Here is a 15299-nt window from a genome sequence, read left to right as displayed (position 1 = left end):
CCTGTCTGTAACATTTTTTGTGGGGAAAAAAGAATATCTGTGGTGCCAGAAATAGAATCTTTGCAAGGAATTAAATGACAGTGCTTATAGAAAATGGCAATAGTCACAGATATAGCTTCTTTCCTGTTTTTTTTCTTTGTACATAGTATGATGTAACTCTGAAAGAAAACAGTTTTCAGAAATTACATGGACATCACTAAAGTTTCTACTCACAGATTTAAAAAATAATTTAAAGCAAAATTTTCATAGGTAATATCTAAGCAATGTAATAATGGAGGTAGTGGAACCTTGATCCTTTGCTCCCTGAGACTGATAGTGAAACTGTGTTTATATTAAAATATCTGAAAAAGAGCAAAAGAGATTAATTAGGCTGAAAAACTGCTACTGAAGGCATCAAAAGGTGATACTCAAGGGGAAGAGGAGCCAGAGATTATGTGTTGAAATGCTTACTCAAAATAAAAACCATGTATTTCCATAATCATGACTTTTCAAAACTAGGAAAATTCAGATTTGTTGCAAACATTATGGGTAGTATCACAAAATCACAACAGAACTTGCATCTGGATATAAACAAATACTTGTCAGGATCAACCTATAAGACATTACTGAAAATAGAAGCATAATAAACAATTCTTCCTAGATTTGTTCTATCAGCCATATGACATCTAACTTGTAGTCTGTTACTTAAAATAGTCTATCCTCCCAAAAAAGAACAGAGAACTTTAATGGCTTTTTACAGGGAATTCAGCCACTAAAACTGCTTGAGTATTTGGAAAAATTAGGTTATTGTGAAATAATCTTTTTATTAATCAACATTCATATAAAAGACATTTGGCCTTGATTAAAAACTGTTGTTTGTTGCTATTTTAACTGCAGGTTCTATACCACTTACTGCATTTTTTTTTTCCATTTACAATGGAACTAATTTATTGTACAATGGAACAAATGATAGAATCCTAAAAGTGGAAAGAACTTCAACAGGTTATCTGATCAATTTTCATGACCTGAATTAGGATCAACAAAAGTTACTTTAATTTTGATCTACAATCTCAAATAATGGAAACTACAACTTCACTGGGCACTCAATTCCCAACTTCCTTATTATCACTGTGAGAGCAGTTTATTGCCAAAGCTGAATCTCCTTTGCTATTTTTCCTGATTATGCAGTAATCAAAAATTCTCCTTGCTCTTTGCAATATAATTTTCTCACAACCTGGCAATGTTTCTTTTCTGCCTTAAGATACTATTTTTGGACATCTCATTATGAAGTTACTTCTTTTGCAATGATGTGATGCTACTGTACAAACTATAATTGCACTTCCTTGCAGTGCATCATCAGTCCTTCCCAGCTTCATGTCAAAAAGAAATGGAATGAGCATCATCCTAGTCATTAACTGAAATATTGGAAGGATCTAAAAGTTGCTTGTAGGATGAGACAGGCACATATTAGAATCATACAATCATAGAATAGTTTTAGGTTGGAAGGGACCTTTAAAGGTCATCTAGACTAACCCCCCTGCAATGAGCATTCCTTTCCATTTCAATTCCCCTCCATTCATTGCTGCTGAGTTCTAAATTTGGCATTACATTTAGGAAAGAAGAAAAACAACCCAGGGACAGTTCAAATTAAAGGAATAAAATGAGACAGGAGTTCAACAAATGGCATGTAAGGAAAGGCAGAAATAACTGGATCAGGTTTTTACTTGAAGGCATACATAATGGAGGCCACTTTCCACCTTCACTGTCAGAAATTTGTGCACCATTTCTAGCTTGAACTCCTGAGGCTTTAATACATCTCTAGTGCTTCTTATTATGTTTTTTTCTTTTCCATTAAATTAAAATGCCACTCAGTACTTAATATTTTCTCCTTGTAAGGAAGCTATAAACAGCAATTACCTTTAAACTCTTTCTAATAAACTAAACAAATAATCCCTTTAGCTATGTCTTATTTTCAAACCATTGATCATCTTCATGCAGCCTATCCCATTTTCAACATCCCTAACCAAATGCATAGTAGCATCATATGCAGCGTCCTAATAACTGGTCTAAGATACTAATTACTGGATGCAAATTACCTTTCAATTACTGTTGATTCCTGTTTTGGCACATTCATGAATGAAATTAGTCTTTTTCCCTTCTACATCCTCTGGCATTCAGCTGTTGTTCACTGAACTCAATCCCTTAGTTAAATGTTTCAGAATGCAGTTTCTGTGCTTGTAGGTCCACATCTATTGCTTGTAGATTTAGGGACATTACCATATCAAACTGCATTTTGTTTCAGAGGATCAAATACACCACCTGTCCCACTGCTTCTAAGTGCAACCTTCAGCCTAACATAATACACAGCACTTCCGCGAATCAAATCGAGCATAACTCCTAGAAAAATAACCAATATTGTTTTAAAATATGCAGAATCGATACACACAATTATTTTAGGGGACAATTACTCTTTGCTTTACCACCAATCCGAATATTAATAGCCTCAGCTTCCAGCCTAAACCATTCTGGGAGTCTTTGATTCCGTGCACTGAGGAGCACATCAGGGAAGAGCGCTGGTAGTCGGCACAGAGCTGCGGGCACTCCGTGTATGATACAAGTGAAACATGGGATGGAAAGGCACGTGGAGCCCATAGAATGAGACTCCCATGCAACAGAGCAAGTAGGGAGAACATACATGTATGGAATCTCTGCTCCCTTGGTAACTCTAACAACAGGGTTTTTGCAACTTTAGGTACTTACACAAACCTCGTTTTTGGACAGCCAAAGGCTTGCATTTGAGTACATCAGTCTTTAAAATGTCAAAACGTCCTTATGAAGCTGTCATTCTCACAAGAAAAACTAAGACCTTCCCTAAGCCATAAGGGAATTTAATTTTTGATGGGAGTTCCTTAGCTCCAGAGCAAACTTCCTTCTTCTGAATAAGGTTTCTACTGTAATAATGTAACAATATCATTGGGTATGGCAGCAAGAGTCTTTGAGTATTTCTCACAGCAAAATAATAGACGATTGTCACACTCACGGTAAGAGACACACCAGGCAAAACAGCCAGGTTGTTGCTTTTAGGAAAACTTACCAAGTGCATCCTCTTCGGGGGTGCTTAATTTTAAACATAAGCCATAGGAGATACAGAATACTAAGTATCTCCTAACTTCCTTCGGGAAAAAAATAATTATTTTAGATTGAACAGCATAGCAATATTTGACATTCCCCTTTCACTATGTGTCTCCCAGTGTGTGGCTGACACGTCTATTTTGGCCCAGGCACCAGCCTGGAATGGGCTGCCCAGGACCTGCTGGAATCACCGTCCCTGGAGGTGTTTAGGAAAGACTAGATGTGGCACTCAGTGCCCCGGTCCAGCTGAATAGAGGTTGGGCTCAGGACCTCAGAGGTCTTTCCAAGCTGATGGGTTCCGCGGCTCGGAGCCGGGAAGGGGTGGTGTCTCCCGCGGCGCCGAGCTCGCTCTGGGCATGACTCTTCCCGAAGCAGCCACGCCATCCCCTGGGCCAGGCCCCGGCAGCGCTCCCGCCTCTCCCGCAGCTCTCCCCGGCAGCCAGCAGCGCCGAGGACAGCGGCGCCGCTCTCCAGGCGCCTGCTGCAGTGGGTGGATCCTGGGAGGTGCCAGCCGCTTCCCTCCCCTTCCCTTCTCCCTGCGGGCTCGGCGCTGAGGAGGCGCCCGAGCGCGGCAGCATCTTCCCTTGGCTCGCCGGGGCGGGGGAGGAGCCGCCGCCGCCGCGGGGAAGGGAGGTAAGCGGGGGTGGGAAAGGGAGGGAAGGGGCTTGGCTCCCCTCCTTCCCTGTGCCTCTCCCCCCCTCCTTCCCTGTGCCTCTCCCCCTTCCCTTCCCTTCCGTTCCCTGTGCTCCCCTCCCTGGCGGCCGGCGGTGGGCGCGGGGCCGGGCAGGGCGCGGCCGCCCGCGCTGCGTCTGCTGGGCCGGGCTGGGGCTGCGCTCCCCGCGGCCTCGTTTCTCGGGCAGCCGGTCTGTACATGGCCGATAACGCGGATGTCTGTGTGTCTGTCTGTGCGTCTGCTCTGTGTCTGTCTCTGTGTCTGTGGGTCCGTCTGCGTGCGCTCCGCTTCGGTCAGGAGTCACGCCTGTGTGGTGCCGGAGCGCGCTGCCCGCAGGTGCGCAGGGGTGTGATGGTGGTGGCCGCACCACAGCCGGGTGCCCGCTTGTGGCTTTAAGGATAGAAGGGGTACTTTGGAAACCAGTCACCGTTTGTTTGTTGTGTGGGAGATGGGACGATCTCATGGCGTTTCCTTGGGCAAGTGAAATTGCTAATGTCAGGCACAGTCAGCAAAGAGGTTTTACTCAGGTTACGAATAGGGTAAAGTCTGTAGAGAGTGATGCTTGTGCACCATCAGAAGCTCTTTGGGCTGGTGAACCGATGTGCTTTCCAGTGCATGAAGGGGACTTCCAGGAAGGATGGGGCAAGACTGTTCACAAGCGAATGTCGTGACAGGACAAGGGGGAACAGGTTCAAATTGAAAGGAAGTATATTTAGATCAGATTTTAGGAAAAAATCTTCACTGTGGTTGGTCAGGTATTGGAACAGGTAGCCCAGAGAGCTGTTGATGCCCCATCCCTGAAGGTGTTCAAGGCCAAGTTGGATGAGGCTCTGAGCAACCTGATCTAGTGGAAGATCTCCCTGCCCATTGTAAGGGTTGGAACAAAATCATGTATATGGTCCTTTCCAAGCCAAATCATTCTATGATTCCATGTTGGAGGATGTGAAAGCAAACACAGCATAAAGGAAACATTTAGAAGTAATTGTCCTGCTCAGTGTTGATAGAATTCTGAGGTAATACTGTCCAGATAGAGGAAGTAAATGTGACAGAATTATGTAGGATGTGAATGATGTGATGGACCGTAAAGTAGCAGGAAGAGACTGTGTGGGTAAAGAAAAACATTCAAGCATATCATTGCTTTGAAACAAGCAAATTCTAAGAGCTTTTGATGGTGTCTGCTATAGACCACAGGAGTTGGATTTGGACGAGAATATCACGTACTGAGAGATACTGTCAGAAATTATGGATTTCTTTCTTAGATTGTAGAATAACTGTTTGGTTTGGAAGAGACCTTAAAGATCTGGTTCCACCTCCTGCCCCCCACCATGGGCAGGAATGCCACTCCCTAGACCAGGTTGCCCCTGACCCCATCCAGCGGCCTTGAACACTGCCAGGGATGAGGCATCCACAACTTCTCTCAGCAAGCCATTTGTGCCCTCACCACCATCTGAATTAAGAATTTCTTCCTGGGATCTGATCCGAATATGTTCTCTTGTAATTTAAATCCATTCCCCCTTGTTCAATAAGTATCTGCCTGTATAAAAAGTTACTCTCCCTCCTTTTTATAAGCCCCCTTTAAGTACTGAAAGGCCACAGCGAGGTCTCCCTGGCGACTCTTCTTCTCCAGGCTGAACAGCCAAGAGATACAGATGATGGCATCATTTAAACACACAGTGATCCAGATGATCATACATACAGCTGCTGTAAGCTTGCCCAATAGGCACTGAGTTGCCTTAGACTTGCTTTCAGGTAAGCGGTGTGAAAATTTTGGGAAAAGGTAGTTCATTAGTCAGCTTGTGATCTTGGATCACATTTTTATTTAGATTAAATAAATAGAAATAAAATAGCTGACTAAACAGATTTGAAATTCTTAGTTTTAGAAACATGGAAAAATCAAGATGATTAATTAGTGATGGTTATACAGGAGTCCTGAGGGTCCTAGAAAGCTGTTTTATGCCAAAGGTAGAATCCATTTGGGATTTATGCCCAAAAAAAAAAAATTTAAAAGGTGTATTGAAAAAAACTTATAACCATCAAAAAGGATTTTAGAAATAAAGACTAGAAAAAGAATAGTTAAACAAAGTGAAAGTGAAGAGGTAACCTGCCAATTTGGCAGTAAGAACTATCAAAAGTAATTCTGAGTTAGTTACAGACAATTGGTTTTTTTAAGCTTCTTTAATGATGTAAGTGAAAACAATAATAGAAATAAGGCTGCTGAATGATAAATTTGAGATAAAATGGCCTTGGCATCATGATGCATATCATCTGTTGCAGTTTGCAAGACACTCTATGTTAGATCCTCCAACTTTTGCCTTGAAAGAATAACATTTTGTTTCTTAATAATTGTTTAAGGGTTGAGAAACCTCTTTGTGTTATGTCTGATCTTGCCAAATGTCCAGTAGTTGCAGTATCAGAAGGCTGGAAGAGTACATTTGGGTATTTAACAGTATCATTTGTTGGTAGAGGAAGTGGGGAAACTTTCCTTTCTTATGCACATTCTGTTTACTGCTTTCTCTCTCTCCTATAACATGCAGTATCTTCATAGGCAGACAACATTAAGAATATTAATGATCAAAATTCTTAGCTCCAGATATATAATACCTGTTTGATATACATATACTTAGGTGAATTCTGGTTTTGTCAGGCTCCAACGTGCAGGTACAATGCCACCTGACACCTGGTACATGATTTATCCTGAACAACTGACCTGTTGGTGCTTAAGTTCTTAAAGCTTTAATATTTTCTGTACTACAATTCCTTAACTTTATTTAAAAAGTTATTATATTGCTTACTTACTGCACTATTCTGAGTGGTTTTATTCTCTTGCATGGTCAATGTTTTCAAGAAAGTGTTTTTTTCTTAAACTAAATCTTTGGATTAATATTGTTTCCCTGAAGCTGGTTCCTTGACCTCTCATGTTGGAAAGTCAATATGAAGATAAGTTATCAATTCTACCAAATGAGTTATATAGTAAATGAAGTTTTATGTAGAATATAAAATAGCCAAGGGCCAACAGTTGCATCAGTTGTATTTTATGTTTGTGTTTCTGTATGGATTACAGGAACTAAAGTGTATTTAGAGTTTGGGTAACAATTCAGCAAAGAGAAGGAACTTTTCAAGTTAGTTTTCTGAATATCTTGGATTAGCCATATCAAAATTGCAAACAAATGTTTTTCTATAGCACCTTAGGTTGAATTTAGGTTACATTAGGTTAGATTTTGATGCAGGAATGGTATCTTGTTCCCGAGATCTGGGATTCCCAAAATTTTTGATTATTCTAACACATCTCAGGGTCTAGAGATAATGCTCATTATGTTTTTTTCCTTTTGCTCAAGAAGTAGACCAGTAATTATGTAAAAGTGACTTCAGCATCTTCCTGTAATACTTTTCAGCACTTGAAGTAGTTCTTGCTATTCAGATCATCGTTTCCATGATCTGAAACACTTGTTTACCTTCAAAAGGTATTTTTGCATGTGTAAAAGGAAGTGTAAATATGCGAAAGGACGGGTTGTAGGGGAATAGACATAGTGCTAAAGGCAATCTCATCCCTGAGGAGTTGCAGCTGGATAATTACCAAGGAGTAGGAACAGCCTTGCCTTTAATAGGTCACAGCTGTATTCAATAAGGCCTGCCCTTAATAGGGCTCAGCTGTGTCCAACAAGGATGGCCCAATGAGGAGCTGCCCCTGGGAACTCCCAGAGAGAAGGTATGAAAGTCTTACAGTAAGACAATAAAACTAACAGTGGCAGTTCCCATCCACTGTCATTGGTGGCGAGCACTGATGCCAACAATCGGTGGCCCGTACGGGGATGGATCCCGACATAAATACTTCTAAGTGAAAGTGTATTTTGATTGACATTTTCTTACCAGGCTTTTTTAGCTGTTGACTTTGACATTTTAGTAAGTCTACTTGGAGGCTTTTTTTTAAATAAACACTATTCTTGTCTTTGTATTTCTGTCTTTTATTTGTTTGTTATGTAGCTTCTATTTGTTAGTAGTTGACAGCCTCTTTCTTCCAATCTTTTTTTAAAGTCAAGTAGATAGATAGCCAAAAGTGTGGTATTATTTTTTCCAGATTGACTCTAAGGTTTATAGAATTAGAAAAGTATTTTGGATTATTTTTTTATTGCTGCATTAAATATTTTCTTTCTGGTAAGTGATGATGATTTTTTCCAGTTGCTTCCTGTGTTGTTGCTGGCTGGTCAACAGTCCACCATTCTACATCAGTGATGGTGACAATACATTTCAAAAGGGGGAAAAGTAACTGGAATAGGAATGAAAAAAATGAAGAAACTTAATATGAGCACTTGTTTTACCATCACTTAGAATATGCGTTCTGCGTGTGGATCTCTGTAAACTTCAGTGGGGTCATGCTGGAGGTCCTGGAGCCAACAGGTGGAACTGGATATCATGCCAAAAGACAGGTGACAAGATGCTTTTGGCTGAAGTTTGGCCTCTGGAGATGGAGCCAATAATGAGTTTTTTAGATCTAGCCTCTAAACTGTGTGTTGGTTTGCTTGTGTAATGAGTAGGCACACAGTGGGACTTGTGTCAGGAGCAAACAATTCAGTCTGATATCATGAAGCAAGAAAGGAAGAAGATTATACTTTAGTTGGAGTTAAAAGTTTTTCAAGCAACCACTCGCTGTTTGTCAAGGTCTGCAATTTCTTGGTAATAGAAAATGCCACATCAGTGGAAGAATGAATGACAAGCTGAGTTCTGTCAGTTTATTGTCAGCTCTGGGTGTAGTAGTGGCATTTCACTGTACATGGAGAAAGAAGATAATTTTGGAAATATTCTTCCTAGAAAGGAACATGACCTGTTCAATGGGAGTCCATGTTGGCAATATTGCTGATCTAATCTCTCCTGCAAAGTTGACTGGACAAGTTAGCATCATGTAATGACTACTGGTAGGAAATTGCTGAGAAATCAGGAATATCAGAGAAGGTTAGGTTGCTTTTCTAAAAGTCTTATCAAGTCCCTTTTCTCTGTGACTTTTTCTTTGTAATCTTACCTGAGCCTGTGGTTAGAGTCCTTGGGGAAGAAGCTGCAGACAGACTTTTGAATGAGCAGATGAGGTTCATAAATGCTCAAGTTAAGTGGGAGGAAATACTAAGTAGAGTTCTGAAAATTTTTGTTTGCTTGCCAAATTCCTAGAGAGAGAATCCACAAGAATGTTTACGTTCAAATGAGTTGGTGAACCTGTTTAAATATTTAGGGTTAAATGGTCTTGGACTGCTAATGAAGCTTGACAACCAGATTTAGAATTTATGTTCTTTAACTCAATCTTATGTGTACTTCAGAAAAATGTGTGTCTTACCCAAAGACCTGTCATGGCTGGACCAGGGTCAAAGCTTCCAGTTTCCAAGTCATAAACTCAGACTGCCAGAGTGTGCTATCCAGATTCTTGATTATACTTGAATTCCAGACACGAGATTTGTGGAAGTTTAATATAAATATTTTTGCATCAAAAGGCTGTGCATGTCCTCAAGAAATGGAAGTTTACAGTAATGATGTTTTCTCCTTTAGATTTCCAGTTCAGAATTTCTTTTGGGAAATACAGATAGTGAAAATTATAAACAGTTTTCAGGCATGAGAAATATTTCTGGCCTACCTTTTTACTTTCTAAAATAAATATTGCATTCTTTTTAAATGTAGTGGCTACCTATTTTAAAGTAATGGGTTTTAGCAGTTGTGCACATAGTATAAGATTTATTAGACAAACAATCCCAGTAACTTGTCTGAAATAGCTAGGATATACCTGGTTTACTCAAATATACAGGTTTTTGTCTTTTCATTTTTGATGAAAGTACTGTTTTTTCTTTGTTTGACTGCCTTCAAAATGGTTATTTTTTCTGGCAGAAAATTTGTGCAAGTAGGAAAATATGAATAATTGCTAATATTTTAAAGGTATATGGATAAGAATGGTTCTTAAACAGGCTTAATTTTTTTCTGTCTTTATTTTTGGGATCCTCAGGTGGATATATACTCTTAAGTCAATTACAGGTTTTTAGAAAGAACAACTTTGCAGATACAGATATGTGGCACTCAGTATGTACTTTTATTTGAAGACATGAATTTGAATAAAAGAATAAACTGGCATAATTTACATCACCCCGTGTACTCCTGTAGGGTTGCTCAGAAATAAGATGTCTATGTTTGAAGAGCAAACTGAAAATGGAGTTGCAGGGTAATTTTCTCATAGTTATGTATCAGATAAAACATATCCTAGCTTTTGAGTTGGGAGGGCATGGAACTGCTCTTTGTTATTGAAGAGTCAAGGGGAAAGTGTTGGGAGTCTGAAAAGTAATGAAGTGGAACATTTATTATTAATTGACTGAGGTGGTTAGATCTCTATGTATTTTTATACTAACAAATCAACTGCTTTTAAGTGAAACTATGCTTTTGTCTAAAGAGCTGCAATTGAAGTGAAATACTGGAACTTGAAGAATCATGGGTATCAGTTTTGTATCAAATGCCTTAAGGAAGGAAATATGGAATTCTGCATTTGTTTGAGCTAGAAAATTCAGTAAGTAATTATTCCGTTGGGATCTGAGTGTAGGCCAAAGATGGTCAAGAAGTGGGTAACATGTCAGCATTGCTAGGGAGCGCTGCAAATTGGTGCTGGAAAATATTGGATAGCCTTGATAATCAGTTTCACAGTAGGACTACAGACATACTTAAAATTAAATGGTCAGAGCAGTTCAGTACTACAGGCAAAGACCTTGATTATTGGAGTTGTTTCTACTTGAAATAGAGATAATGCACAAAAGATCACCTGGTTGCATTCTTGTTGTTTGAACAAGTATGTTGAAGAAAACAAGCAATTGCTTAACTGCAAGAGCTCAGCAAGTTCCCCCATTTCCATGAAGGTGTAAAGCTTGGTGAAAGGCTCTGTGTGGTTATTCAGGGCTCTGCTCAGCTGCACAGGCAGACCTGTCTGGTGCCATTTAGTTCTTGGCTGCTGCTCCAGCTTGGCATGGATGTGTGGGTACCCCGTGGGTCCTGTATCGTATCTGCCAGTGCCGTTTGGTTCAGGGATCCCCAAGGTCACCTCAAGTACCAGTAGGTGCTGATGTGTAGGTGACCGAGTCAGCCTTTTAGTCTGTTCTAGTTGAAGGAGAACATAACTTGGCTTCCAGTTGTTTCAGTTTGGTTGTGTGTTTGAGCCTTAAGCTCAAAATCACTGTGGACTTTCAAATATGAGCTGAATTCTTCATGTAATGTGTCAAACTAGATGTGTAAAATAGACTGTGTGTGTAGATTTGTGGGTTTTATTAAAAGCTTAAGCTTAACAGTTATGCATATTTTGTATGGTTGAGCTGCAGCAGTTATTTAGGTTTCTATTTGCTTCAAGAAAATAATTTTTGTTTGCTTATTCAGTAGCTTACATGTTGAATCGTTAACATTTATCATACTTAAGTCATACTAATTTAATGTATTTTGTGTAATTGGATTAGGTCTCATGACATGAAGTCTTACATATGAGACATCTTTAGTAGGAAGTTAGTTTTATGCAGTTACATTTTATACTAATTTTAATGTGGTGTTAGGCTGAAAATTAACTCAGTAAAATGGTAACTTGTTTGTTGGATGTTATTCAGCCTGTCAGAATTTTAGACATGATTTTATGGGAGAAGTAAACAGATTTTTAGCTATGTCTGAACCAATGTACCTCAAAGAAAATGATATGTATAGCTTTCATCACTGTTCAGTGAAAGAGGCTTGTACAGCTTCAGAGCTGCTTCTTGTTTTTATAGTTTTACTGAAAACAGAATTGCATGGCTTTATGTTAGGAAATAATTTTAGGATAGAGTTGTGCATATTTGTGAAGAAACATCTGGTCTGAAGATCTGTTTCTATTGATAATGTGCATCATAGAAATTATACAGGTAATTTACAAGGCTGACAATATTTTCTGAAGCAGAATGAATTTTTTAGCAGCTCTCAGTAAACCTGAAAAGACACAAATGTTTTTCTAACATTGGTTTCAAAATGGAACTGGAATAAGTAAATTTGAAGGCTTAAGCCAGAAATTGAATTCTCTGAGCAGTGTGCTTTTTCTTTGCTGAAAGAAACGTCTTAAAGCATTATGTCAGGAAGGTTACTCAATTTATTTTTACTGCAATGAAAAGACATTGGAGTATGGTGCTCATAAAACATCTTTCTTTCCAATCACAATCTGATGAAGTTTTTGACTGTTTTAAAAAAATGTTTTGTCCAAGAATTAATATTTTAGGTAAGAATACAGAAAAGCAGAGTCTATTTAACTGATCATTGTGTAGTTGAATGTAAAAGCAAAACTGAGAGAGCTTTGCACTTCTTGTTTTTATGCCCCATAGAAGAAGATAGTACTGGCTTAATATTAAGTGTGCATAGTTTCAGAAATTATTGTTGCCGCAATATGATATGATTTTAACTATGTCTCTCTCTCTGCAGGGGGACAGAAGCACAAATCCACATGGAGGATGAACCTCCTCCTCAAGGAGTCGGTGCCAAGGTCAGTGTTGATTTGTATTGGGAATTCTGTACTGCTCTGCTCAAAAGGTTCCATTTGGCAGTAGCTCACTACATGCAAGTACTTTTCAAGGTAGGCAGAAAACAAAAGCTATGGTTGGAAGAAATTATACTAGCTGAAGAAATCTTGCTTAAGTCATCCACAAAATATTAGAACAATGTATTCATACAGCATCTGAGATTCATGACTGTGCAATATAATGAGGGAACTGATAACTTATGGGTTATAAATGTTGGTAGGCTAAGAGTTGAAGCTGGTTTTCATATTTTTGAAGCAAAATATAATGTGGAACTTGAAAAGTGGAAGAATATCTTTTACTGTGTTGAGTGTAACTAATAATTCCAGAGACAGGATTTAGAGTATGGAATTTTTTTTTGTCTGATAAATTTTTGGTTCTTTCTTTTTTTTTTAACATCAGTATAATAAGTATTTCCTTGGATACTTTTTATAAGAGTAATTGGGGTTTTTTTTCTTTCAGTGTTATTATTTTAGTGTTAAGAAATGCTACAATTTCAAAGTTTTTTTTAACCTGTTAATTTTGAGGGGAGGACATGAGTTCTTTGTAGAATAAGGTTACAGAAAAAACCTTTCTATATAAGGTGGTAGGTTCTGACCCACTGACTACTTGGAATTTAGAGCCCACATTATAAAGAAACCAATATGTTATTCCAATAAAGGAATCTGTAACATTGAAGGACACCCTGGCTGTCCTTTTGAATGTCAGATTTCTTCAGATTTGAGCAAAAGCGGGATGCAGTTTTGCTGATGCAGTTGGAAGAACAGACTGTGATGCTTTCAGTATTTGTTATTATATCTTAGGAGGGCCTAAAATTCTGTGTTGAATAAATGGTGACCTCTTGACATAAAAGAAATTATTCTGCAAGCAGCAGATGACTGAAGACTGATTCCATATGGATTCTGGTCCTTCGTCCCTGATAACCCTGCTATGTGTCACAGGGAACAGCGTCTGCTAGGATTAGCTTGGACCTACTTGCTCACTGACTTATTTCATAACATAATGTCTGTTTGTCCAGCTGCCTACTGCCAAGCTGATTGTGTCAGCAGAATCTTACTTCCCTTTCACTTGCAAATTTGGCTGAAATTGGTCAGTTATTTGCTGCAAGGAGATGGTGAAAGAACTGGTGTGATCAAAACCGCAGCTTATTTTCCTGCGAAGATGGCCAATCCTTCTTTCCCCTCCTGTGAATATATAATAAAGAAATGAGTGATGAGCTGGTATTTGTCTAAAGAATTTCATTTAGGATTAATTTAGGGTCTCAGTTTTGATTTTCTAATGTTATGTGTATTTCTGTGTATATTTTTTCATAGTCAGTGATCCTAAATGAAAAATAAATATTCTTATGGCTTATATAACATACTTCAGACTCCAAACTAGAATTTATTCATATCTTTGTATAATTTGGAGGGCATATATAAAAACAAATATATATATTTCTCAAAGATAAGTGTATTCTTGGGCAGAGTACTTCTATGATTTCTTTTTTTTAACAGCAATTTTAGCACCAAGGGAAAATACACAGATTTCAAATATTGAATATACACTTTACACTCTATATTGGAATGCTGTCTTGCAGAATTCAATTTAATTCTGTAAGACAGCGTTTATGTTGTATGAATATAGTGAAAATGCAACCTTACCATTTAACCTCCTACATACTTCTCTCCATTAATATAGATCCTTTATTTCTAGATCATGGTATATGTTATGTGTTTATTTAATGTCATCCTTTCAAGTATTGTTGTAGAATTAAAATACTGGTTTGTGGTGATAAAGGAGATGTGAAAAAGGTGGTGTTTATCTAATTTTTTACTATGCAAAGGCATATATTTTTCTGTGCAGGCATTTGATAGCTTTTTTTTATAATACCAGGCCTTGGAGGCAACACTCTTGTCAGCCCTGAAGATGCTGGATGTTGGGAAATGGCCAATTTTTTCTCTCTGCTCCCCAGAAGAGATCAAATTAATTCGTCAAGCCTGTGTATTTGGCAGTGCTGGTAATGAAGTGTTGTATGCAACTGAAAATGATGAGGTAATTGTCCAAGAGTGTGTATGAACGTGACATGTTTAATCAGTTATGTATCAAGTTATTCTAAAGGCCAGCAGTAGAATAGTACACCTAGAGAAAGTTGCATGCAAAAATGTCTAATGGTTTTGTTTGCTACTGAAATATTTTGGGTTTAGATTAAAGGTTTCTTACCACAATCAGAGAATAAAGAGAAGATGGAGTTAGGCATTTGTTGCAAGTGCATAGTGACAGGATGAGAGGCAGTGGACACAAACTTTATGACGGCATGTTCTGATTCAGTACTAGGAAAAAATTGCCGTAAGAGGGGTTAAATCCTAAAGCAGTTGTGAGGTTTGTTTTCCTTGGACATGTTCAAGAATCTTTTGGACATGGCCTTGAGTCAACTGATCTGTTAAGATCTCTGTTGAGCACTAGTGTGAACTAGTTGACTTTTGGAGGAGGCTCTCTGCAACCTAAGTTATGAGTCTGTGGTTCTTTTATAACAGGTTTTTGTGCTTGGCATGAACTGCAGTGGCTGTTTGGGAACAGGAGACATGCAGAGCACTATAGAACCAAGGAGGTTAGATTCCTTGTGTGGCAAAAAGATAGCCTGCCTGAGTTATGGAAGTGGCCCTCATGTTGTTCTTGCTACAGAAGGTAAAGTATGATCCGAATATTGCTTTTTCAGAGAGTCCACTTAAATTCATCCAGTAGGTGTGAAAGGTCTGGGCTAGTAACATAAGAGACAGAGCTGAGTATTCTGGGCTGTTAAATAAAAAGTATTTTAATTGGCAAATACGACATGTCAGCTAGCTTGTTATTTTCAAGAGTTTTTCAAGCCCTACTTTGATCTTGTTGCTATTTTTGGAAGGGTTTTTTCTTTTATTTCTCCATTAAGTTTGAAACTTCTGATTGCTCTTAAATGCATTAGTGGCTACATTATTGCCCTTATGTTCTTGTGCCAACACTGT

The 15299-nt window shown here is 38.6% G+C and overlaps 1 protein-coding gene across 4 annotated transcripts in view; it reads left to right on the top strand.

Moving 5' to 3' along the window:
- The first annotated feature begins 3658 nt into the window (after positions 1-3658).
- The window catches only part of LOC110469558 (RCC1 and BTB domain-containing protein 2), a 32966-nt gene continuing 21325 nt past the window's right edge, over positions 3659-15299 (top strand). For 2 of the 4 annotated variants that reach the window (XM_021528427.2, XM_021528422.2), the window contains exons 1-4: positions 3659-3744; positions 12224-12374; positions 14194-14352; positions 14835-14985. In XM_021528427.2, coding sequence (XP_021384102.2) covers positions 12246-12374; positions 14194-14352; positions 14835-14985 — 439 coding nt within the window. In that variant the 5' untranslated portion in view covers positions 3659-3744; positions 12224-12245. Of the gene's footprint in view, positions 3745-3961; positions 3975-12223; positions 12375-14193; positions 14353-14834; positions 14986-15299 lie in introns of those variants that run through there. The other 2 variants (XM_021528424.2, XM_021528425.2) reach the window with 2 other exon arrangements.

Source organism: Lonchura striata, chromosome 2 (genome assembly GCF_046129695.1).
Source record: "Lonchura striata isolate bLonStr1 chromosome 2, bLonStr1.mat, whole genome shotgun sequence".
NCBI classification, from domain to species: Eukaryota; Metazoa; Chordata; class Aves; order Passeriformes; family Estrildidae; genus Lonchura; species Lonchura striata.
Note: the sequence above shows the minus strand (reverse complement) of the source record. Positions and strands in the feature narration are given on the sequence as shown.